The sequence below is a fragment of the Martes martes genome (assembly GCF_963455335.1).
Source record: "Martes martes genome assembly, chromosome: 2".
Taxonomy (NCBI): Eukaryota; Metazoa; Chordata; class Mammalia; order Carnivora; family Mustelidae; genus Martes; species Martes martes.
Genome location: NC_137889.1, coordinates 135294378 through 135319488, shown reverse-complemented (window position 1 = coordinate 135319488; position 25111 = coordinate 135294378). Strand labels below are relative to the sequence as shown.

Genomic DNA, 25111 nt, shown 5'->3' with positions numbered 1-25111 from the left:
ATAGGAGCTGTAGAGTGGGTAGAAAATTCCCTTTGATCCAAGAAGTGTTGAGTTTGGGGCGCATGGCTGGCTCAGTCGTTGGAGCATGAGGCTTTTAATTTCAGGGTTGTGAGTTCGAGCCCCACCACGGGCTCAGAGCTTACTTGGAAAAAAAGAGGAAAGAAATGAGGGGCATGGAGCTTTTAACTAAGATGAATAGGACCTGGAGAGTGGCACTATTTAACTTACGGTTCTTGCCTCTCCCTGCTGGCTTGGCCACATCCAACCTAGAGGACGTGATAGGCTCCCCCCTAGACCTTACCATATGATAAGAGAGTGGAATATGATGGATCTTGTCGTGTGTGCATTGAAAGGCAGCAGAATATGGTAAAAGGAGACTTGAGCTCCAGCTTGGGCTGGAAGTCAGAATCTTGGGGATCTAGGGGAGCACATTTCATACTAATGTGCCTTAGAGCTCACACCAGCCCTATAAATAAAGGAATTGTCCGCATTTTACTCAGACCAGTAAAATAGACTAGGTATCTGGCTCCTAAACTCATACTCTTAACCACTGTGCTATATTACCTCAGTTTTTCTCATATGTGATAGAGGGATAATCAGCATTATCCAATATCCCTTGGGATTGTTAAGAGGATAAAGTACAAAAATAGATGAGACAATACTTTGGGAAAAGCTTTTAAAGGCCTGTATATGTGGGGGCGCCTGGGTGGCTCAGTGGGTTAAAGCCTCTGGCTCAGGTCATGATCTCAGGGTCCTGGGATCGAGCCCCACATCAGGCTCTCTGCTCAGCAGGGAGACTGCTTCCCCCTCTCTCTGCCTGCTGCTCTGCCTGCTTGTAACCTCTCTCTCTCTCTGTGTCAAATAAATAAATAAAATCTTTTAAAAAATAATTATTTAAAGGCCTGTATATGTGTCTTATTCTTGCCTCATTTAAACCAATCAGTTGCATTATTAAAACTAGCTCGGTTTTAACCCAAAGGCACTAGATTACATTTATTATTAAAATCTGATCAGAAATTTCTTTGTGATCACTTGGTAACTACTTCTGAGAAAAGATGTTGGTTCCACGTCTCATTTACCTGGAACTATAATATCTGTGTGATAGCAGAAATTTTATCTTGTTCATTGGAGAATGCCTTGGAACAGTGCCTAAGATAATAGATACTTGATAAATATTTGTGAAATAAATTTTAACTAATCTCCAACATCTAGCATGGTCCCTAGCATCTTGTAAGCATTCTGACAGATACTTCCAGTTTAACTGACTGAGATTGAGTGGCTACTATGCAACCGAGAGGTGATCTGGAAGACCTCAGACTATACTCAGAAAGAGAATACAACTGAATTCTGAAAAGGAGCCTAGAACAGTGTTCCAAGAGCCACCATCATTTACAAATATTTACTTGGAAAGAATCCTTTTTAGGGGAGCTTCTAACACATCAAATAACAGTATAATACATGCATTAATTCATTTAAATGCATTTACTGCCTTTGACTATTTCCTCTCCCTGAAAGCCAAGTAAAAATTCATCCCCAAGTACACCAGGGAACGAATGAGCCATAGTGGAAGGCAGATTTGGATTATTTGTCCATTGGTCCTAGCTGCTAGCAGTCCATTAAACATCCTACACCCCACGGAGATAGCTAATCTCTAGTTGCCAGCGGATGTATACTCAGTGTTGGTGAAGGTACTAAGTGCACTAACCTGCATTTTGCTAATTTCAGGAAAGTGCTTGGAAATCTAAATTTGATTGCTCACTAACAACGGATTACTTAATTGTTCTTATTTAAGTGTTTAATCACTAAGGATAACTAGCTACTCTGAATATTTAAAAAAATTAACTCTTTTTTTTAGGTGTTATTTATTTATTTATTTATTTATTTTTAAAGATTTTATTTATCTATTTGACAGACAGGGATCACAAGTAGGCAGAGAGGCCGGCAGAGAGAGAGGAGGAAGCAGCCTCCCTGCTGAGCAGAGAGCCTGATTGGGGCTCCATCCCAGGACCCTGAGATCATGACCTGAGTCGAAGGCAGAGACTTTAACCAACTGAGCCACTCAGGCGCCCCTTTATTTATTTATTTGACAGAAAGAGCACAGAGGGAGAGTGAGTGGGAGAAACAGACTCCCCAACGAGCAGAGGACTCCATTCGTGGCTTGACCCCAGGACCCTGAGACCATGAAGAGGCCAAAGGCAGACACTTACTGACTGAGCCACCCAGGCACCCCTCAAAAAACCAGTTCTGACCACTGACTTTGTATTCTTCAAGTGAGAGTATGTGAAATATTAACATACATTAATTGGGCAGAGAAGTAGAATCTCTGAGACACCTGGGTGGCTTAGTCAGTTGAGCAGCTGCCTTCATCAGGGGTCCCAGGGTCTTGCTCCAGCGAGGAGCCTGCTTCACCCTCTGCCTCTGCCTGGTACTCTACCTGCCCCTGCTCTCTCTCTCTCTCTCTGACAAATAAATAAATAAATCTTAAAAAAAAAAAAAGAAGAAGAAGTAGGACCTCTGAGCAGTGTCCATTCACATAGCAAATGTGCAAATGTGCCTGTAACATGCCAAGAGAACTTGAAACTAGAGCTACGATCATGTCCTTTATTTTTTAATTCATGGCCATCAGTTCCTGGACATTCCTCTCTACCACCAAATCATTTGCTAAAGGTAATAATTACTATCTTCCTCAGAGAGTTGAAACGAGAATTAAAAGAGATAATATATGTGCAAATGCTTTATAAACTATCAAGTGCCAAACACATATGAGGGATTGTTATAGGAGGGAACGTGCCTTCCAAAATTAATCATTTAGACAATGTGATAAGCATAAATTATTGGTTTCCATATTTGAATCATGACAAATTCCTGTAGCCACCATGAAGCAAGAAATTGAAATCTGGGGGGAAGAAACTAATAATTCAGCACTTTTAGTTCATGTGGAAATACTCATTTCACAACCCATACAGGAATGTACAGCATTTCGGAGTTTATATTCAAAGTTTTTGTAACAGTGAATTGCCTAGAGAGTCAACTATTCCTGGGGATTTTCTTACGATTCTGAACATCACCCAGCGCACTAACGGAAGGCTGAGGCTACTCCTCTCCTCATTCCACCTCCCGGAAACTTCCAGCTGCTTTTTCCACTCCTAGGAAAGCTAACGGGGAGTGTGACTTAAAATGGGTTCAGACTACAACCGACATGATAAACCATGTCTATCTTATTCACGATGCAAGTCCCTAAACCATTTCCAGCCTGTTCGCCGGAGTTCGGCGGGTGATGGTGACTTCTCGGTTGCCGATCCCTTTTCTGAGAAGGCGCGTACAGCTAGTTTTTCGGACCCGGGAGAGAGCAACAAAGTCGGGAGATTGGGTTGGGGGAGGAAGAAGCGGGCGAACAACCCGTCCCCACCTCCCGGGGGCACACGGGCGGGGCTGGGCAGGGGTCCGCGCTCCTCCCCGGGGCGGAGCTCGCCCCGGCTCCCCGCGCCCCGCAGCGCGAGCCTGCAGCAGAGTCTGCGGCGCTGCGGGAAGCGGGGGCGATGTATCTCCGCAGGGCGGTCTCCAAGACGCTGGCGCTGCCCCTGAGGGCGCCCTCCGGCCCCGCGCCGCTCCGGAAGGACGGTGAGTACCGCGCTGGCCCCGGCGTCCAAGCCTGAAGAGGACGGGCTTATCACGCGCAGATTTGCCGGGGTCCCCGTGCCCGCCGGCACCCGGGAGGTGCGGGGGACAAACCCGGTCCGAGGGCAGAAGCCTGGGATTGGGGCTGGGGGAGAAATGGAGGAAAGTCGCGGGGAGGACGCCCCGATGTTCTCGAAGACTTGGATAGTAGGCAACCTTTCTAGCGCGGCTTCGGAATCCGGACTAGACTTCGTGGGTTCGAATCTTGATTGGGCAAGGGATTTCACCTGTTTCCTCATTTCTAAAATGGGGACAATAATGGTTGTGAGTTTTAATGAGTTAATACGCCGTTAAAAGCGCTTAGAAAAATGGCTGGCTAACGCCCGCGTAGCTTACTCCTTTTATTAGTGTAGGGACCTGCGCGCTCTCCAACTTCACGAGGAAAAAGAGGAACGGGTGGCACGATGGAGCCAGGCAGGGCGCGGGAGGGAGTGCGGGCCCACTGAATGTTGGCTAAATGCCCCGAGTAAATAAATTTATGGCTTGTCCGCGGCTCCGCAGCCGGGAACTCTAGGAGCCTTCGAAGCACTTTCCCTGGGGCTGCGCAGAAACCGGGAGCTATCCACCAGTTCCGCCCAGCCTTCCCGGTATCTGTCACCTTTAGATTTGGCGATGCACGGGAAGAGGGAATCGGAAATTTCCTAAAGGGGGAAGTTGCGGTTCAAGCTGGAAGCTCTTTTTTTTTTTTTTTTTAATTGTGTTTATTTAGGGAGAGAGAGTGAGAGAGAGCATGAGAGGGGAGAAGATCAAAGGGAGAAGCAGGCTCCCCGTCGAGCTGGGAGCCCGATGTGGGACTCGATCCTGCGGCTCTGGGATCGTGACCTGAGCCGAAGGCAGTCGCTTAACCAACCGAGCCACCCAGGCGCCCACGCTGGAAGCCTTTCAACTAAAACTTGGAAAATACAAAAGCGCCTATTATAGTGCCCGGAACACTGTAGGGGCTTAATAAGGGTGGGCATGCGTGTTTTCCTCCCCGCTGCGGGCGGGCTTCGCGCTCCTGTGCAGTTCTGCCCCAGCGGCTCCTTCCCAGACCTCCTCCGTCTCCCCTGTCTTTGCCGTCCTGCTTAGCCCAGCGGCTCTTGGACAACCTCTTGGAAAGTTCTTAGTTCTCCTCGCACTTGGCCTCACTTCCTAAGGCTTGTGAGGTAGTTTAGCCCAGAGCGTGCATTGGAGCCGACAGAGAAGGAAATACTCCCGCGGAAGATTCCATGGGCCAAGTTCCCCCCCTCCACTTTGATTAGGCCTGTGGTGGTGATGGCGGTGGGAGGGAAGGGAGGTCTGTCCAGATAGCTTTATTTTTCTCTCAAAAAACTGGTAGGAAGTCTTTGCTTCACCGATAGCAGAATAAAGCATCTTCGTTTTCCTTGATCTTTATACTGAGTAAGAGCATTTTTTCACTAACGAAGTAGAACCCATTAATTTTAAACTTCGGAAGATAACGAGGCCGTTGTGATTGGGGGTGGGGAGGGGAGAAGGATGAGGCCCCTGACCGTGGCCTTTGGCGTTATCTTCCGCATGCACCACCGGCTAAAGGCACAAACACACACACCTCTTTTGTAGCGACCCATTTCAGATAATTTCTTCCCCAACTTGGGGTAAAAGAAAAGCAGGTTAGACATTTTAAATCGACAGTTAGCAATACTGGCTGTAGCAGCACTGATCTTTCTCTCATTTTCATCTAATTACTTTTTTTCGTAGCAATGATTTGTTTATGTATTTTAAGAACTATTATTGACCGGGAATCTGGCTTCAGTCATGGAGATTAATTGACCTTTTTGTTGGTACTTTCTGTTTTGATGAACTGAAGAGTAAAATTTTAGCTGTGCCTCACCAAATTGTGTTCTCAGGCTTTTGCTTTTTAAAAATGTAACTTTTTGATGAGTAAATAATTGGGGTTTGTAGTAGATCATTGGAAGGAACGCAGAAAGGCAAAAGAGAGGTCACCTGTAATCCTGCCACTCAGAGAATACCACCATTTACATTTTAGTATATATAATGTTCCAGAACTTTTTTCCTCTTGCATTTTATTCTTGTGCACATTGCTTCCACAAACTGAGATAGCCCTGTATAAATTATTTTGCTATAAATTTGCATTTACTATATTGTAAATATTTTCTCAGGTAAGCAAATATTCTCCTGCAAAACTTCTAATATCTATTTCACATTACATCCATTTAATTTAACTAATTAATCTTTATTAAATATTTATTTCCCATTTCATTTCTCTTTTATTTTTTTTAAGATTTTTTTAAAAAATTTATTTGACAGAGATCACAAGTAGGCAGAGAGGCAGGCAGAGAGAGAGGGGTAAACAGGCTCCCCACTGAGCAGAGAGCCCAATGTGGGGCTTGATCCCAGGACCCTGAGATCATGACCTGAGCCGAAGGCACAGGCTTTAACCCACAGAGCCACCCAGGCGCCCCTCATTGCTCTTTTAATTGTCATAATTGTATTTGTGTTTAAGTCTTTACTTACATCTCTGATGATTTTCTTTATTGCTTCCTATTTAAAATAATCTTTTTGATATTTATGTCTGGTTGACAACTACAGAAGCTACATATTCCCTGTTTAGTAACAGGTGTATTTTTTTTTAAAGATTTTATTTATTTATTTGACAGACAGATCACAAGCAGGCAGAGAGGCAGGCAGAGAGAGAAGGGAGGAAGCAGGCTCCCCGCTGAGCAGAGAGCCCGATGCGGGGCTAGATCCCAGGACGCTGGGATCATGACCCGAGCTGAAGGCAGCGGCTTTAACCCACTGAGCCACCCAGGCGCCCCAACAGGTGTATTTTTAAACCAACAAAAGCCCCACTACAGGTCAAAGCCATACCCTCTCAAGATAACCTCTTTGGCTACATTGGTTGGGAAAAAAATATTTTTTCCAAGATGCGATTGTTTATATATAAACTGAAAACACATACAGGAAGTCTTTCCAGTATTGCTAATACAAAGATTTGTAACTAGGGCAACTGCAAATCAAAAGTTCTCCCCAGTCCTCATGCACACCCTGTGTGTCAGGCCACATCCAATTACTTTGCACTTTTTCAGCTCTCCTGACCATGCATGTGCTGTGCCTTCTGCCTCTGGTGCAATTTTCTCTCCCCTTATTAATCTGACAGTCTCCTCTACTTTCCTTCAAAACCCAGGTGATGTCTCTCTAATTATGACAGGTCCCTTAAGCCAGCTAGCTGAGGTTTTTCACTGAATTTTCATGCCATTGTTGCAACTTCTGCTTGCTTCTGTTCCAGCATTTGTCACACTGCATTTCAGTTATTTGTGCATTTCTTCCCTCCTTCAACTATGTGAGCTACATGAGGCTCAGGACCTTGTATGTCTTGTTCAAAGTTCTATCCTTAATAATTCTGACAAGACCAAACACATTGTAGGTGCTCAATTCTTTTTTGTTGAGTGAATAAATTTATGTTTCTACTTTTTTTAATCTTGAAAATAAAGAATTTGAGCTATATGAACTTTAAGCTCTTTCTAGCTCTGAGTCTATTATTAAAAATTTCAATTCGAGGGCGTATGACATTTACAAGTTTTATGTATTTAGACATAATAATACAATACTCTTATTTCTATTGGTTTGTACAGAATTGTACTTCTCCTTCACACATGACCATGTTGTAACATCTTGTCCTAAACAAGCTTATATCTGCTCATTTTTAGAGGCTTTTGTTAGAAAAATTAAGATTTCTGTCTACATAGGACGTTTGTATTATAGATTTGTAGAAATGTGTTGGGCTTCAACCTGTTTTACTTAACATGAGAGTTTTCAGTTCAAATGTATTTAATTCAATTTTTGGAAAAATAATCTTTTCCACTGAATCCTGTAGTGGAGTGCATACAGCAAATGTATTTCTTTTGCATCTTGTTGGACTGTTAAAATTGTTCAGTGCTTTTGTCATTTCTCCTTACTCACGCCTGCAGTCTTTCCAAGAAAAGCATGATGCTAAGCACAAAGGTGACAGGTTTCATAAGTACTTATCAAATGAGATTGGGAAAATGTCAAATGGAATTATTACCCTACCTTGTGATACTGTATTCCCTTAAGCTAAAAATCACTTGATGTTAATAGTTCACCGAAGGGGAAAATTTTTTAAGGTATAATTATTTTAAATAGTTTTGCTTAAGTGGTAGAGCTAACTGTGTTTCAACTTGTTTTCCTAGCATCTCTTCGCTGGATGTCATCTAACAAATGGTTTGGATCATCTGGATCAAATATGATCTATTATCTGGTTGTAGGTGTCACGGTCAGTGCTGGTGGATATTATGTAAGTGTTTAAATAACCATAATGTTCAGGAATTCATATATTTTATGACCTATGTAAAACTCAAAACATTATCAAAGTCAGGACATGAGATTAATTAAATATACAAGATGGTGGGAAATCAACATTTCTTACACAATATACACTGCCAAGTACAGGTGACTTCCAGTAAAAATGACATTATTAGGGGCACCTGAGTGGCTCAGTTGGTTAAATGACTGCTTTTGGCTCAGATCATGATCCTGGAGACCTGGGTTTGAGACCTGCAGGCTCCCTGCTGGGCGGGGAGTATGTTTCTCCCTTTGACCCTCCTCCCTCTCATGCTCTCTCTCACTCTCTCTCTAAAATAAATAAAATCTTTTTTAAAATGTGTTGTTATAAATACTAATAGTAATAGTTGACCTATGAGTGTTTATCATATGACAGACTCACGGCTCATTTAATAATTACAGCAATTCTGTAAGGTAGGTACTATTATTAACATTTAAACAAGAACCGTTTTGAAAGATTAACTTAATAGACTATTTTTAAAAAGATTTTATTTATTTATTTGAGAGAGCACCAGTAGTGGGGAGGGGATGAGGGAGAGGGAAAAACAGGCTCTCTGCTGAGCAGGGATCCTGATGTGGGGCTTTATCCCAGGACCCCAGGATCAGGACCTGAGCTGAATGAAGGCAGATGCTTAGCTGACTGAGCCACCAGGCGTCCAATAGACTATTTTTTTTTTTTTAGAGCATTTTAGGTTTATAGAAAAATCAGCAGAAAGTACAGAGTTCTCATATCTCCTCTGAATACTCCATCAACAACCTCACATTAGTGTGGTACATTTGTTACAACTGATGAGTCAATATCATTACATATTAACTAACTAAAGTCTATAGTGTACATTAGGGTTCACTCTTGGTATTGCACATTCTATGGGTTTGGACAAATGTATAACAATATATCCATTATAGTGTCATACAGAATAGTTTCAGTGCCCTAAAAATTCCCTGTGTTCCATGTATTCACTCTTCCTTCCCCAAATCTTTGTACTGTCTCCATGGTTTTTATTAGTTTTATATATCTTTTTATACATTCATTATTTTAAAAAGGTAATATTTATCATATATTTTTAAAAATTCAAAATAGGCATATGCAAAGTTAAAAGAATGTTTTACCCACTCCTTCCAGGTAATCACTGAAAAATGAAGCTTTTGATAGTATGATTTTAGAGCTAAAGTGATGAAATATTTGTGCATTAAATAAGTAATAATAAGTCTATTGAGTCATTCCCCATTTTGTCATAAACTTTCTAAATCAAAATTTAATCTTCATTATGAACAAAAGGAAAATAAATATAAAATTTTCAGAAACCCTAAGAGTACACAAGAGTCACTACATTTTGGTTTGACCCTACAGAGATATGCATAGAGGGACTTTTAGGCATAACTAGGAACAGTTTGTATGTAGATGGCCAAACCAAAATAACTTATCCTAATCTTCAGAATTTTGAGAGCCTCAACAAACCAGAAACTTCAAATATGTCACTTATATTATCGTCCTCCACTGATCCACCAGCTTTCACTCATACCCAGATTCCTTTCCTTCTACCATCTACTGCTTAATGTTGAATTCACTGCCCAGAGCTACTATTGTTGGAAGTAGGCCATTGGAGAAACAGAGATTGAACTGGGCCATGTGATTATAGGGGGAGCTGGATAGATGGAATTTCATCTGGAACTCACTATGCCCATAATTATGCTTATTAGTGCCAGACATGAATCTCTCCAGTCCAATCTTTCTTTGCAAGAGCAATCATAAACAGGAAGGTTATAAAATGACTGTCCTTTGAGCCCTTTCTGGCCTTGTTCTCTCACAGTGGGAGCAGGAGTTGGACAAAGCATGAGCTCCAAGTCCCTTTCCACCTCTAAGAATGTGTGGTTTTACTCTTGAATGTAGGAAGCTTCAATTCCCAAGAATCTTAGGCTCTTGTTAGGTGGAAATGCAGAATGTGAGGCACTTGAAAACCCGTATTCAAGCCCCCCCCCTTCCCTTTGTCCTATTCTAAAATAAGTTCTCTACTAGATTTATCTGAATGGAATCCAGAGATGGTCACCAGCCTGTCTTTCATTTCCACATAAAATCTTCTACCATAAGGGCCTCTTAGACTCTGAGGCAGGCCCAGGTCATGTCAGTTTTTTGAGGATCTGAGATGTTTGTGGGATATTTTAAACGCTTACATATAATGAGTGATATCATTTGGAAATAACTTTTGAAGTCTAGATTTGAGGCTGTGCAAAGGCCTTTTCTGATAGGACTTTTTTCTTTTCTTCTCTTTTTTGAGATATCTTTTTATTTATTTATTTATTTGACAGACAGAGATCACAAGTAGGCAGAGAGGCAGGCAGAGAGAGGGGGGGGGGAAGCAGGCTCCCCGCCAAGCAGGGAGCCCGATGCGGGACTGGATCCCAGGACCCTGAGATCATGACCTGAGCCGAAGGCACAGGCTTTAACCCACTGAGCCACGCAGGCACCCCAGGCCTTTTTTCTACTCTGTGTATGACCACCTTTGATTTGGAAAATTAAATTCTCCAGGCTACACATGAGTGTGAATCATTCCAATATCCTCATCTCTTCGATTCTGCCTGAACTAGCCTTTCTTCTCATCTTGTGTTTTAGTCCCTTGAACAACAAAAAAGCAATGTTCCTTGGGCTGTCACTGCTGAGATGGCCAGACTCAGCTTTCGTATACTGAGTGTGGAGCATGTCGACTCAGCATAGTGGTTTAAGCTCTCAGGAGCTTCCACCCTGCCAGGAAAGGATCCCCTGCTCTCATCCGGATTGATGACCATCATTCCTGCTGATCCTTTGAAACCCAGATGATTCAAGCCTGAATTCACCAAACTCTGCCAGATTTGTTAGGGCCACTTCAGTATCATTTCCACCCCTGCGGTTATAGATTTTCCATTTTCACAGTCTAATTCTAACTTGCTCTAAAATGGTTTGTAATTTGCAAAGTATAATTTTTAATAAGATATGTGGGTTTTGGTTATTAACAATTTAGAGAACACGTATATAAAAGGCAAATCTTAAAAATCCGTAATCCTACTGCTAAGCTTTTATTCCCGATTCTGTTTCTGAAATAACAGATGGTCAGGTCATAGTTCTGCTTTTAAGGAAAAACCCTAGCTTCCTTAAGGAATCTTCATTAGGGTCTACAAATATGCTGTTTTGGAAGATTTTTTTCAAACTTTTGGTTACGAGGTGATTGAGTTTCACATGCGGTTATGAGAGCTAATACAGAGAGATCTCACAGAATCTTCGCCTCATTTCTTCTGGTGATTAAGATCTTTTATCGCGATAACCCAGTATCACAACCAGGAAGTGGACATGGATAAAATCCACTGTCCTTATTCATATTTCACCACTTTCACTTGCACTTTGTGTGTGTGTGCTCACGTGCACACACATGCACACACACATGTGTATTTCATTCCAGGCAGTCGTGTCAAGTGTAGATTCATGTATTCACTACTGCTGTCAGGACGTAGGATCTCTTGTGTAGTCCTTTATAATTGCCCTCGGTCTTTTTTGTCCTCTCCTCCCTTCTTCCTAGCCCTGGCAACCACAAATCTGTTCTCTAGGTGTACAACTTTCCATTTCAAGAATGTTACATAAATGGAATCATGAGGTATACAGCCTTTTGAGACTGGCTTTTTTCACTCAGCATAATTACCTGGAGATTCATCCAAATTGTTATATCTGTATTGAGAGTTCATTCCTTTTTAATCCTGAGTAGCATTCCAAGTTATGGGTGTACCACAGTTTGCGTAACTGTTCACCTGTTGTAGCAACCCCCCCCCCCCAGCCAGATTCCAGCTTTTGGATGTTACAAATAAAGCAACCATGAACATTTGTGTACGGGTTTTTGTGTGCGTATAAGTTGCCATTTCTCTGGGATAAATGCCAGGGGGTATCTATAAATGCTTGTCAGAGTATTTTGGTTCTAGCATGATTTGTTTTTCCTTCTTTGTCTTCATCTTTGTATCTGCAGTGTGTTTTTCTATTATCGTTGACTCCCGTTAGAGCATTTTTTTTTTTCCTTTGTAAAGTGTTCCACTTAGTAGCAAAAATTTCCAAAGGAGAAGCAAAAGCATGCTGGTGTACATTGGTTTCTCTTCTTTGAATTATATATACTTTTGAGATTGGCGTGTTGAATTTTAGAGCTCAAGAAAGAAACTTAAGCGCACATTTACTTTCAGACTTACAGGAGGATCACATCAGAGCAAGCCAAACACACGGAACGTGTAACAAATTTGAAAGAAAAAAACAAAGCAGAGTTACATCCACTTCAAGGTAAAGTGGATTTATTATTTTTTTCCCTTGATACACTGATTTCCATGATCTTAGTCTAGCTATGAACACTATTTGCTTTCAGCTTCTTTACTAACTTGACAGAATGGCTTTGGGCAGAAGTCCATTCGGAAAGGGAAAGCCCAACCAAAACCTAAAGAATATTGTTATATGTTTTGGATGAGTGCATTAGATAAATGAAACCTTTTACATTTGTACTGCTGACCAGTGACTTTGAATCTTTGTTTGGTAATATTACTTTTCCCCTACCCAGGCTTCCATTCAGGTGGGCATAATTTTAGTATCTGTCTCTCTCTGCAGCTCGTTTCCCTCATTATTTTTTTTAAATCATAAAACTAATTTTTGTTTCAGTTTTGGCTAAAATTGCCCATGTGTCTTTGCCCAAAGTGTATTTGACATTAGTACAATCAATCATGTCTATTAAGTCCCTGAGTTGATCTGATGATAAAATGGCAACTACTAGAACACAAACTTTACATTTTCACCCTAATGTATATTTTTTTGCCTTAAACTGCTTGCTTTGAATACTTTTTTCATCTCAATTATAATGCTATTACTATCGATTACTATGATTACTATTTAGGGACAGATACTAGCTACTTACGAACCAATCTGAGCCTTTTAGTCATGACAATATTAAGAAATGGAATATCATCAATAAATATTACTGAATAGAATCACGAGAAAGCTGATTGTAATAATAATAAAATTCATCATTTCCATAGCACTATTTATTTATTTATTTATTTATTTATTTGGGGAGTGGTCAGAGGGAGAGAGAGAATCCCATACAGACTCCCCGATAAGCCTGGAGCCCACTGAGGGGCTCAATCTCAAAACCCTGAGATCATGACCTGAGCCAAAACCAAGAATCGGGTGCTTAACCTACTGAGCCACCCAGGTGCCTGGCACTTTTGTGGGTTTTTTTGGTTTTGTTTTTTTTTTAAGATTTTATTTATTTGTTTATTTGAGAGAGTTAGAGAGCACTGGGCAGGGAGCCCAAAGTGGGGCTCGATCCCAGGACTCTGGGATCATGATCTGAGCCAAAGGCAGACACTTAACCAACTGAACAACCCAGGCACCCCTGCACTTTTGGTTTTAAACCCCTTGTCATACCATAATTTTAGTCAGTCCTCACAATAGCTCTTTGAGGCAGATATTATTGATCTCCCCATTTTACAGATGATAAAACTGAGGTTGAAAGAGGATAGTGATTGCTCAGTCATCAACTAGTGAGTTGACTGCTTTTCCATGCTACTTCACATGAAAGGTTGGCTGTTTATTTTCATGTTCTTTGTATTTATATAAATAGTATTTGTAAATTTTTTTAAAGTTTAACAGATTCAAAAGGGCTATGAAAAACCAGATGCCCATTTTTTTCTCCCCAGAGCTAATCAATAATACCAGCTTCTTTGTATCCTCCTAGAGAGTCTTTGCAAATAAAAACTATCTGGATATACCTTGCCTCCTTTTGTCCTAGCACAAATAGTAACAGTCGGTATACATTGCTCTTTTTCTTGCTTTTTTCATTTAACAGGCTACCTTGAAGAGCATTTCATATCAGTACAGATAGCTTTGTCTCATTTAAAAAAAAAAAAATGACTGCGCGGCGGGGGGCGGGGGGGCGCCTGGGTGGCTCAGTGGGTTAAAGCCTCTGCCTTCAGCTGGAGTAGTGATCTCAGGGTCCTGGAATCGAGCCCCGCATCGGGCTCTCTGCTCAGCAGGGAGCCTACTCCCCCCCCCACCCCCCACCCACCGCCTGCCTCTGCCTACTGTGATCTCTGTCAAAAAAATAAATAAACATCTTTTTTAAAAAAAATGACTTCGCGGACTTCCGCTATGTTCCCATGCTCTTTAAATTAACCCTTTGCTTAATGGACTAAATCTTAAAGGTGAAAATGAGAACGTGGCGGGAGCGGAGAAAGCAAGTTCAGACGTGTGTGAAGTGTCTGCCCCGGAAGTCCTGGAGGTAGATGCGGAAGACACTCCAGATGTTACAGCTGCAGCGGTAGAGGAGGCTTCAGCCTGTCCCGGGGATGTGGAGGCCACTGCCGGGGAGCCGGACGCGGTCGGTGCTAAAGTGGGGGCAGAGGCGACGGACGCCGCGCTGGGCGCCACCGCAGAAGCCAGCGCCGAAACGCCCCCAGAGGTTCAGAATGCAGCTCAGGTTGGAGCTGTTGCTGGAAATGATGATAAAGGGACAGCAGACAAGGAAAGCGCTGGTGGAAATGCTGAACGAGAAGAAAAGAGTCCTCCCGTTGAATCAGAATCCTCTGCTGGGGATGATTTACAGGAGGAAGGCAGCGTTGGTTCCGACGCCCACGCCCCGGCTCAAGGCTAATCTCTTGCTGACCGACCCTTTAGCCAAAAAAATGCCATCGTGTCTGATAGGTGCTTTTGTAGTTTCAGTCATCATAGTTTTAGGACAGGCTTCTTTGCTAGAAAACTTGAGGATTTCTGGTATCTACTGATAGACTTGGGGATTGAGAGACTTTGAGATTTTATGGGTGTGAATAGTTTCCTGCTCTCTGAGATCAGAATATGACATTTCAGTAAAGAGCTCACGGAGTTCCATCTTTGTATTTCAGTTTTATATCATAGGAATTGAGCTTTCTGTACAATCTGCATTCACTTTAATTTTGCTATACCTGTACCTTAATGTATGTTAATCTAGATTCTTGAGTTTTGATTTGAACTCATTTAAATAAAGTTGGAAAGTCATTAGTGCTTCTGTTTTTATTCACTAATGTTTAATGTATAAATGATCTATAGTCTATAATATTAAAGATCATGTATAATATAAAATATAGGTTATAATACTGATTGTATATTAACATACACACAGCATCACATGAACAATGAAAAAAAAAAACATATTGGAGCACCTGGGTGGCTCAGTGGGTTGAGCCTCTGCCTTTGTCTCAGGTCATGATTTCAGGGTCCTGGGATCCAGCCCTGCATCAGGCTCTCTGCTCAGCAGGGATCCTGCTTCCCCTCTCTCTGCCTGCCTCTCTGCCTACTTGTGATCTCCCTCTCTCTCTCTCTGTCAAATAAATAAATAAATAAAATCTTTTTTAAGAAAAAGATTTTATTTATTTTAGAGAGAGAGAGAGAGAGAGAGCGAGGGCGGGGGGGGGGAGGGGAAGGGCAGAGGGAGAGAGAGAATCTCAAGCAGACTTCCCACTGAGCCCAGAGCCCTACCTGGGGTTTGATCCCTCAACCCTGAGATCATGACGTGAGCTGAAACCAAATGTCACATGCTTAACTGACTGAGGCACCCAGGTTCCCCTAGTTCTCATTAATTTTTACAGTTGCATGGAGCTACATGAGTGGGTACCATAATTTACTCAACAGTCTCCTACTGATGGACATTTGAGTTGTTTCTCTTACTTGCAATCGCAAATACTGCTGCATTGAATAAGCTTCCGCAAAATGTCTTTTTGCATTTTTACCAGTGTTTCACTAGGATAGATTTCTGAAAGAGAGATTGCTAGATCAAATGTGTAAGTACTTTTGCTATCTATTGCAAAAGTCCTTCCATAGGAGTCATACTATTTTGTATTCCCAAAGTAACAATGTATGTGAGTGCCTGTTTCCTGTCAGAGTGTATTGTCAAACATTTGGATTTTTTTTTAAAGATTTTATTTATTTATTTGACAGAGAGAGAGAGAGAGAGAGACACCACAAGTAGACGGAGAGGCAGGCGGGGGGGTGGGGAGCAGGCTCCCCGCTGAGCAGAGAGCCCGATGAGGGGCTCGATCCCAGGACCCTGAGATCATGACCCGAGCCGAAGGCAGAGGCTTAACCCACTGAGCCACCCAGGCACCCCAAACATTTGGATTTTTGATACGTGTGATAGATGAAAACTTGTATCTCAGCATGATTTTAATTTGCGCTTTCTTTATTAAGAGTGAGGTTGAACCTTTTTTCATTTGGTTAAGGGCAATGTACATTTCTTTTTCTGCAAAGTTTCTGTTCATATCTCCCAACGCATTTTTTTTAAATTTTGGGAGATAGAGTGGGGGTGCTGGCAGAGGGAGAGGGAGAGAGAGAATCATGAACAGACTTGACGCCCAGCACAGAGCCCACCGCAGGGCTCCATCTCACAACACTGAGATCATGACCCCAGCTGAAATCAGTCAGAGGCTTAACCAACCAAGCCACCCAGGTGCCCCTTCAATGCATTTTTTTATAGTGTTGTTAGTCCTTTACTTTTCTATTTTTAAGAAAGTTTTCTGTACTAGAGATAGCAAACTTTGTCTGATATAAATTAAAAGTATTTTCCAAGTTTGTCATTCATCTTCTTACTTTACTTATGGTGTTTTTGTAGTACAAGGGATTTTTTCTTTAATTTTTATATAATCAATCTTTTTCCATATCATTTGTGAATTTTGAGCCGTTAGTGTGGTAGACTGGGAAAAAACAGTCACATAGTCTTTCCACATACACTCCAATGAATTATGCCTTTATATCTCTTTCCATCAAGGGGTGAAGACTATTTTTCCATCTCCTTGAATTTAACTTGCCTTGTACCTTGCTTTGATGGAATGCCGTGGAAGTGATTTTGTGAGACTTCTCATTTGCTTGGAACCTTGAGACTACCGTATGGTCTCCATGAGAATAAGAGACCTTAGGGAGAGAGGGGCCCCATCCCTAGCTAGCGCTAACCCCAGATACATGAGTGAGGCCATCCTAGACCCTCCAGTTTCAGCCGCCATGCCAGACGACTGCAATCGAGAGATCCCAGGCAAGAACAAGTAAGAACCAGCCAGCTGAACACCCAGACCAAATTGCTGATCCATAAAATTGTGAGCAAATCAGAGGGTTGTGTACTAAGCCATGCAGTTGGGGCACTGTAAGCAGCAATACGTAGTTAAGATAGTTAGGAAATAAAGCTTAACTTTGAATTTGATGCAGACTAGCTTTTGTGTTGTTGCCTGTCACATTCTTCAACAGGGATGATGAAAGAATGAGCTGTACCCCACAGATCCAGAATTTGTCCGGCTTTACCTTCTGGCCAATTGTTGCCTTTTCTGAAAAGAATTTTAGAACTACTCAATGCCAAGTGTGACTATATACAGAAGGGTTTTTTTTCCTTTTAAAGTCCAGTATTTATTTAGAACAAACAACCTTTTGAAACAGCAGCTATCAAGTCCAAAAGCAAACTATATTTTATTAGCCTTTTTTAGACTTTAACAACCAATGTGATGCAAGTTTAACAACAGTATTTCACAAACAGTATTTATTAGATCATTGGCTGATTTTGATAAAATTCAAAATATACCTTAACAAAGTCAAAGTGGTATAGAGTGGGGCTTGGAATATGAAACCAATTACAAAAGATTAACAATGGCAGTAGAATCAGATAACCAAGTTCTCTTTGATGAAGACAGGGATATAAAAGAGGACTAAATTTATAAAAAACACAACATATGTTTTAACCAACGACATGCTCCTGAAATTTAAACACTACTTTCACTGTTGAAAGAAATGTATGGAGCAGTCTTGAATAATATGAAATAACTACTCTATTTTATTTAACGTGAATTTTCTAATGCAGTGTATTCCACAGCCAGCTTCTGAGTCAAAGCTGAATTCAGGAAAGATTAGTTTTTGAATGTGCTAGTAATTTCTGTGCCAAGTATTTGTCCTGTCAGATGACATCTGTTGACCAGAAGCAATACTGTCCATTATAATAAAGCACATTATATAATGTTTTTCCTCAGTTGAAGTTCTCTCTAAAGAAATTTCTAGAAAAAGATTTATTTACTTAACTTTTGGGGCGAGTTTTCATGAACAAATGGGAGGAATTTGGCCAGTTAAGTATTATTATTCAAATTTTTCATATGGATGTATAATTTCAAGTAATCATTGCCCAAATTAATAATTAAACTAATGTAAAAATTTACCTTTTATTTTCTGAGATTATTTCTTATGGATGGTGATTTCTGGGGTGGAGGAAGAAAATGAAGAGAAAATTAGCTTTTTCCTTTTTCAGGTGACATGAAGATGAGAACATTGTGGGCATTATTACTCCCGTTTAAGAATAAAAATCCTGGGACTCCTGGGTGGCTCAGTTGGTTAAGCGGCTGCCTTTGGCTCAGGTCATGATCCCAGCGTCCTGGGATCAAGTCCCACATCGGGCTCCTTGCTCAGCAGGGAGCCTGCTTCTCCCTCTGCCTCTGCCTGCCTCTCTGTCTGCCTGTGCTCACTCTCTCTGACAAATAAATAAATAAAATCTTTAAAAAAAAAAGAATAAAAATCCTTTCTCACACATCAGAAATCCTTTCCCTCAGAACTAGGGAAAGAATGTTCTTTTGGAGAGGAAGATTTGTAGGCTGTAGTTATATCTATGATGTCTCAAACAGAAGCCACATAGAGTGACCAACTAAACTGATTTTTTAAATATTTAATTAATTTATTTATTTATCTGAGAGAGAGAGAGCATGAGCAGGAGGAGGTGCAGAGGGAGAGGGAGAAGCCCACTCCACCCTGAGCCCTACGTGGACTTTGATCCCGCGGCCTTGAGATCATGACCTGCCCCAAAGTCAGATGCTTAATTGATTGAGCCACGCAGGCACCCCTAAACTGATTTTTAAAATGAATTTTTCCAGGGACGCCCCAGTGGCTCAGTCAGTTGGGTGCCTGACTCTTGGTTTCTGCTCAGATCATGAAAGTCATGATCTCGGGGTTGTAAGATCAACCCCCCAGTGGGGCTCCGTGCTGCTTAAGATTCTCGAACCCACTCTCTCTCTCTCTGCACCCCCCCCCTTGTGCATGGTGCTCTGTCTAAAAAAAAGAAAAGAAAAGAAAATTAATCTTTCAATTAGATGATAATTGAATTAATCATGCAGTGATTTTATTCTATTATTAAGATATTTAGAGGGGTGCCTGGGTGGCTCAGTCTGTTAAGCGTCTGCCTTTGGCTCAGGTCATGATCCCAGGGTGCTGGAATTGAGTCCCATACTGGGCTCCCTGCTCTCCCTCCCTCTGCTGCTCCCCCTGCTGTGCTCTCTCTCTCAGTCAAATAAATAAATAAAATCTTAAAAAAAAAAAGATACATAGGCAGATTTTACAAAGGCTTGACCCGTTATTTTGCTCAAATTAAAACATTCAATAAGGAAAATGTAACATTTTAAAAAATATTTTATTTATTTATTTGACAGATAGAGATCACAAGTAGGCAGAGAGGCAGGCAGAGCGGGGCGGGGGCGGGAAGCAGGCTCCCTGCTGAGGAGAGAGCCAGATGTGGTGCTCAATCCCAGGACCCTGGGATCATGACCCAAGCTGAAGGCAGAGGCTTAACCCACTGAGCCACCCAGGTACCCCAGGAAAATGTAACATTTTTAAAAAGAACTCAAATGGTAGAAAATATTCTTTTTTTTTTTAAGATTTTTTTTTTTTTTAATTTATTTGACAGAGAAAGATCACAAGTAGGCAGAGAGGCAGGCAGAGAGAGAGGAGGAAGCAGGCTCCCCGCTGAGCAGAGAGCCCGATGTGGGGCTCGATCCCAGTATCCTGAGATCATGACCCGAGCCGAAGGCAGAGGCTTTAACCCACTGAGCCACCCAGGCGCCCCGGTAGAAAATATTCTGAAACTAAGCTCTTTTGAATTCACCGCCATCACACCTTTCACTCCTCACCGTCCTTTCCATCCCCATACAGTCTCTAAACTGTCACCTTAGCTCAGTTCCTCATATCTGTAGCCCCTCAGCGAGTCTCCCTATCATTCCATTTACAGAGTTTTCCTTCTGAAAGATAAGTTTAGCATGTTGCCTCCCAGTTTGAAGCTTTTCACTAGCCCACCAGTATCCAATTGAGGACATTTAAATTTGATATTACTTCACAGTCAATATTCTTACTCTGAGACCCACCACAAACCACACCTGTTCAACCTCTCTCCATTCTTATCTTTTGTCGGCACTCCTATTTTCCTGCAGTGTCTAGCTTTGACCCAAACAGCCGACATGATTTAACAGCATTGTTACTTGAACTTGGCATCCTGTTTTATGCCTCAAAGATTTGTACATGTAGTTCTCTCCACCTAGAAAGACACTCCCAGTTCCTCAACTGGCTCAGCTGCTTTCCAGTTACTCAGCTCAAACACCGCTGGCTTTGCAACACCTTTCCTCACTGGACTGAGCTGGATCTTTCATAAGTTCCTTTGTGTCAGTTTGTACCTTCTCTATCATTGCATTTATCATTCTGTTTTTCAATTATTTGTTTACACTTTAGAATCTCCAAGTAGTTGGGGCGCCTGGGTGGCTCAGTGGGTTAAGCCTCTGCCTTCGGCTCGGGTCATGATCCCGAGGTTCTGGGATCAAGCCCCGCATCGGGTCTCTGCTCAGCAGGGAGCCTGCTTCCCTTCCTCTCTCTCTGCCTGCCTCTCTGCCTACCTGTGATCTCTGTCTGTCAAATAAATAAATAAACTCTTTAAAAAAAAAAAAAAAAAAAGAATCTCCAAGTAGAATGGGAGTTGCTTCAGAAGAAAAGACCATATTAGGGCCCTCAGTAAATGTTTGTTGAATGAGATCATGAGGCTCAGAGAGTTATGGCTGGGTATATAGAATTGACCTCTATGAACTGTTGATATTTGGCCATTTTGACCTACAAAACCAGCCATATCTTTCTTTCTTTCTTTTTTAATTAACTTACTTGAGAGAGAGAGAGAGAACAAGGGGATGGCAGAGGGAGCAGAGAAGCAGACTCCCCGCTGAGTGTGGAGCCAAAAATGGGGCTCAATCCCATGACCCCTTGATCATGACCTGAGCTGAAATTAGGAGTCTGAGGCCTAACCAACAGAGCCACCCAGGTGCCCCTCAAAACAGCATTTTCATAAATATATTCCAAGACGTAAATCTTGAGAACATTTCAGAGGGTCAATTTGACTAAAATAATTGTAGCTTCTCAGGTAAATACAAAATTTTCTCAGATTGTATGGAAACTGGAGTGAAGAAATTCTCACATATAAATGTGTGTTTTTTTTCCATAAAGAAATCGGCCTACATTTTTCTTCTCATAGTACAAAGCCCACTTGTTATTCTGAATGGATTTTTCACTCCATTTATATTCCCCCTCCCCCAAAGCATTCATTTATAAGTTATCTTGCTCAGGCTTCTATGTAGACCTTTTCCCATCATGTCTTTGTTAATAGTCTAGAGAGAATGAGCAGAGGCGTTAGGTTCAACAGTCCTCCCGGAAGCCTTTGCGGCCTTAGAACAAGCATCACCACATTAATCAATTTACATGAGAACTGTAGCCGCAGGCAGATTCCAGTGCAATCACAGGTGCCGCCTCACATTACTCTAGCTTCACTGCTCCTGAAGAGATTGCTCCCCGTGTTTAAACAGGACTCTTCATGACAGTCACTGGCTTTCTCCTCAGCGGAAAGCTGAACAGAAACATCCAGAAGTATCTTCACATTATTCCTCAAAACTCACTCAAAAATCAAATCAAGATAATGAAATTGACATGAGAACTTATATAAATCCTTGCAAAGACCATTTCTTGTCCAGTGACAACACACTTAACAAAACTTACCCACGAATATAATGGTAATGAAATAGGGTTCCCAGTATCACCATAACTCTTTTTTACCTATGGGCTATTCGGGTTGCAGTAATATTTTCTGCTTCTCCCTAAAAGTCACATTCCTGTTTCCTCAGAACTCAGTGTTAATTGGAAGCAGAATTTCTCATATTCTTGTCAGGGCACCCAGGTGGCCATCATCTGGACTGTGTGGAATGTCAACACGGGGATGAGTCAAGTCCCCATCGTTTGCAGTCTTATAAATATATGGCTAAAAACATATGGTTAAAACAGGGAGGACGTGGTGTGTGTGGGAACTTACTCTAGTAGATGTAAAAAGCTGTAAAGCTATAGCAGTTAAGATGGTTAGGTGAACGGATAAACAAATAGCCAATGGAAAACAATGGGGAACTGAGAAATAAGTTGCACATAGGATGGAAAGAATTATGGCCGATTAGAAATCAGTGAGGGGGCACCTCGCTGGCTCAGTTGGTGGAGTGGGCAGCTCTTGATCTCGGGGTTGTGAGCTTGAGCCCCACACAGGGTGTAGAGATTACTTACCAAAAAAATAAAAATAAAAATCTTAAAATAAATAAAAAGAAATCAGTGAGGAAATAATGAACTCTTTACTAAATGGTGCAGGGATTATTGGGTATCCAAATGTAAAGATAAAGAAAAGTAGCCCCATCACCTTACAATCTACAGTCAAAAAATTCCAAGTGGATTAATAATTTATTTATTTATTATTTTAAAAAGATTTTATTTATTTATTTGATACGCAAAGAGAGAGAGAGAGAGAGCACAAGCATGCAGAGCAGCAGGCAGAGGGAAAGGGAGAAGCAGGCTCCCCATGGAGCAAGGAGCCTGATGTGGGACTTGATCCCAGGACCCTGGAATCATAACCTGAGCCAAAGGCAGATGCTTAACCGACTAAACCACCCAGCTGCCCCTGGATTAATTATTTTATTTTAGATTTTATTTATTTATCTGACAGAGACACAGAAAGAGAGGGAACACAAGCAGGGGAAATGGGAGAGGGAGAGGAAGTCTTCCCTCTGAACAGGGAGCCCAATGTGGGGCTTGATCCCAGCGCCTTGGGATCATGACCTGAGCCTAAGGAAGATGCTTAACGACTGAGTTACCCAGGCACCCCTGGATTAATAATTGTAAAGTGAGAGAAAAAATTTAGTATTTGGGGGGAGAAAATATTTCTTTGGATTTAGACCAGTGAAGGATACCTTAGATACAACATTACAAAACAGCATAAAAAGATTAATTTGGAGGGCACAAAAATGTAAAGAAAAATGGCAAAATGTTATATTTCAAAGCAAGATAGTGGGTAGATGTATATTCATTATACTATTTGGTATATTTTTTGTATGTTTAAAATATTTTGAAATTACCATGTGAGCTAAGAGTAAGAAAACCTCACTGCTTTGTGTTTCATTGCACTTTATCCTTCTTTTCCAAAGCTAGAAGGATATTAGTTAACTGACTCTTCTGCTACAGAAAAAAGAACACAGGGGCACTTGGGGGGCTCAGTTAAGCAACTGACTCTTGCTTTTGGCTTAGTCATGCTCTCAGGGTTCTGGGCTCCAGCCCTGTGCTGGGCTCCATGCTCAGCGAGGAGCCTGCTTGAGATTTTCTCTCTTGAGATTCTTTTCTTTCTTGAGATTTTCTCTCTCCCTCTGCCTACCCGCCCCCACCCTGCTTTGCGTGGGCACGAGCTCTCTCTCTCAAATAAATAAATAAATCTTTAAAAGGAAAGAGAGAAAAAAGAAGACATGTGGCATACAGCACTACCATGACCTTGGGAGCCTGGGCTTTACCCTCCTTCAGCGTCCAGCTGTGTGGCCTTGAACAAATCCTACATCCTCCCTGGACCTTGGTTTGCTAACTTGTTAAATGAGAAGACTGAACTGGAATGTCCTCTAAGTTTCCTCTAACTCTAAAAAGTTGAGATCCGTGTACCTGTGAGGATGGAGAAAGACAGAATCCTTGGTGTCGTAAGGGGCCTGGACTGAAGCTAGATGGCTGTCAGGAGACTGAAAACCTCTAGGCAGACCCTGTCCTACAGGCAGATGTGGCCTCTGATCCAAGAACTCTGTAATGCGACAGTGTCCGTGAGTCCTACCAGAAAGTAACCTGCATCATGGACTAAATTTCTGAGGAGTTTTGACCATTTTCTGCCCCATTAATTTAGTAATTAAATGCAGTTTCTTCCTCTGACCTTCTCAGAGCTCTCCTTCCATAAACATGGTATGACCCTTCTTTATTTATCAATGTAAATGACTCTAGGTTTATTTTCTTACTGATCTTAAAACCCTTCCCTCAAATGTGTCACATCTATTGTCTTTCAGGCCTCAAAAATTCTATAGCACTCTGCTAAATGAAGTTCAAAGTGTTGACTCCAGGCTCCAGCATTTTCTCTCTGCCCAAATGGACTTCATTATCTATTATTTCTGTGCTGATTCACAGTCCCTGATTCCACTGGGAAATTTTTTTTTCCTTATTTTGTAAAAATCATTTCCACAGTCTCCCTTTCCTTTCTCTGTCTCTTGGCCTTTTTGGAGGACATCTGTACATTTGAAAGTAACTTATAGTCTCCCTTTAATTTACTTCTGTTCTTCCATTCAATATTGTCCCCATAAGAAATAAAATAAACTTGCATTATATATTTATCATATATCATCATATATTACGCTATGTATTTGTTGATTTGTTCTTTGTCAATTTGTTAGAGCTTAGTGTCACACACTAATATATAATTGTTGTAATTAAAAGTGGAAAACATGTTCTTCTCTGCATCTGTCTCCCTTCTACATATGACAGAGAGATCACAAGTAGGCCGAGAGGCAAGCAGAGGGAGAGGGGGAAGCAGACTTCCCGCTGAGCAGAGAGCCCGATGCAGGGCTTGATCCCAGGACCCTGAGATCACGACCTGAGCGAAGGCAGAGGCTAAGTTCATTGAGCCACGCAGGCACCCCTCCCTTCTTCATATGTATGTAGATGTAATTAGCAGGTAAAGGTTGAGGGAAATCAGGCCAGGCTTATGAATTAGTTCCCCTTGTATTCTAGTTATCTCTGCTCCGCTTGAAGAACAAAACCCACACTCTCAAGTAAAAGGTTTCAAGAAAATGTCAAAGAAAGGGCCGCTTAGAAAAAGATTGTTGGTATAACACAATGTGATGCTTGGGAAAGCATCACAAAGGTAATGCCTGACTGATGAAAGATAAATAATGTAAGAGGATGTCACTCTTTATCTGAGACTTTGAGTTA

At 41.6% G+C, this 25111-nt stretch overlaps 1 protein-coding gene across 1 annotated transcript; it reads left to right on the top strand.

The window, feature by feature from the left end:
• Positions 1 to 3496: 3496 nt before the first annotated feature.
• On the top strand, positions 3497 to 15027 carry MGARP (mitochondria localized glutamic acid rich protein). Its single transcript, XM_080797167.1, has 4 exons — positions 3497 to 3621; positions 7848 to 7951; positions 12193 to 12286; positions 14197 to 15027. The coding sequence occupies exons 1-4, from the start codon at positions 3540 to 3542 to the stop codon at positions 14643 to 14645; spliced, it is 729 nt and encodes a 242-aa protein (XP_080653293.1). The 5' UTR covers positions 3497 to 3539; the 3' UTR covers positions 14646 to 15027.
• Positions 15028 to 25111: the final 10084 nt, after the last annotated feature.

Excerpts from the sequence above, each read along its gene's own strand:
- MGARP (XM_080797167.1), top strand. The coding sequence starts at position 3,540 with ATGTATCTCCGCAGGGCGGTCTCCAAGACGCTGGCGCTGCCCCTGAGG. Across the intron at positions 3,622-7,847 it reads CGCGCCGCTCCGGAAGGACG|CATCTCTTCGCTGGATGTCA; the intron begins GTGAGTACCGCG and ends TTGTTTTCCTAG. Across the intron at positions 7,952-12,192 it reads TCAGTGCTGGTGGATATTAT|ACTTACAGGAGGATCACATC; the intron begins GTAAGTGTTTAA and ends ATTTACTTTCAG.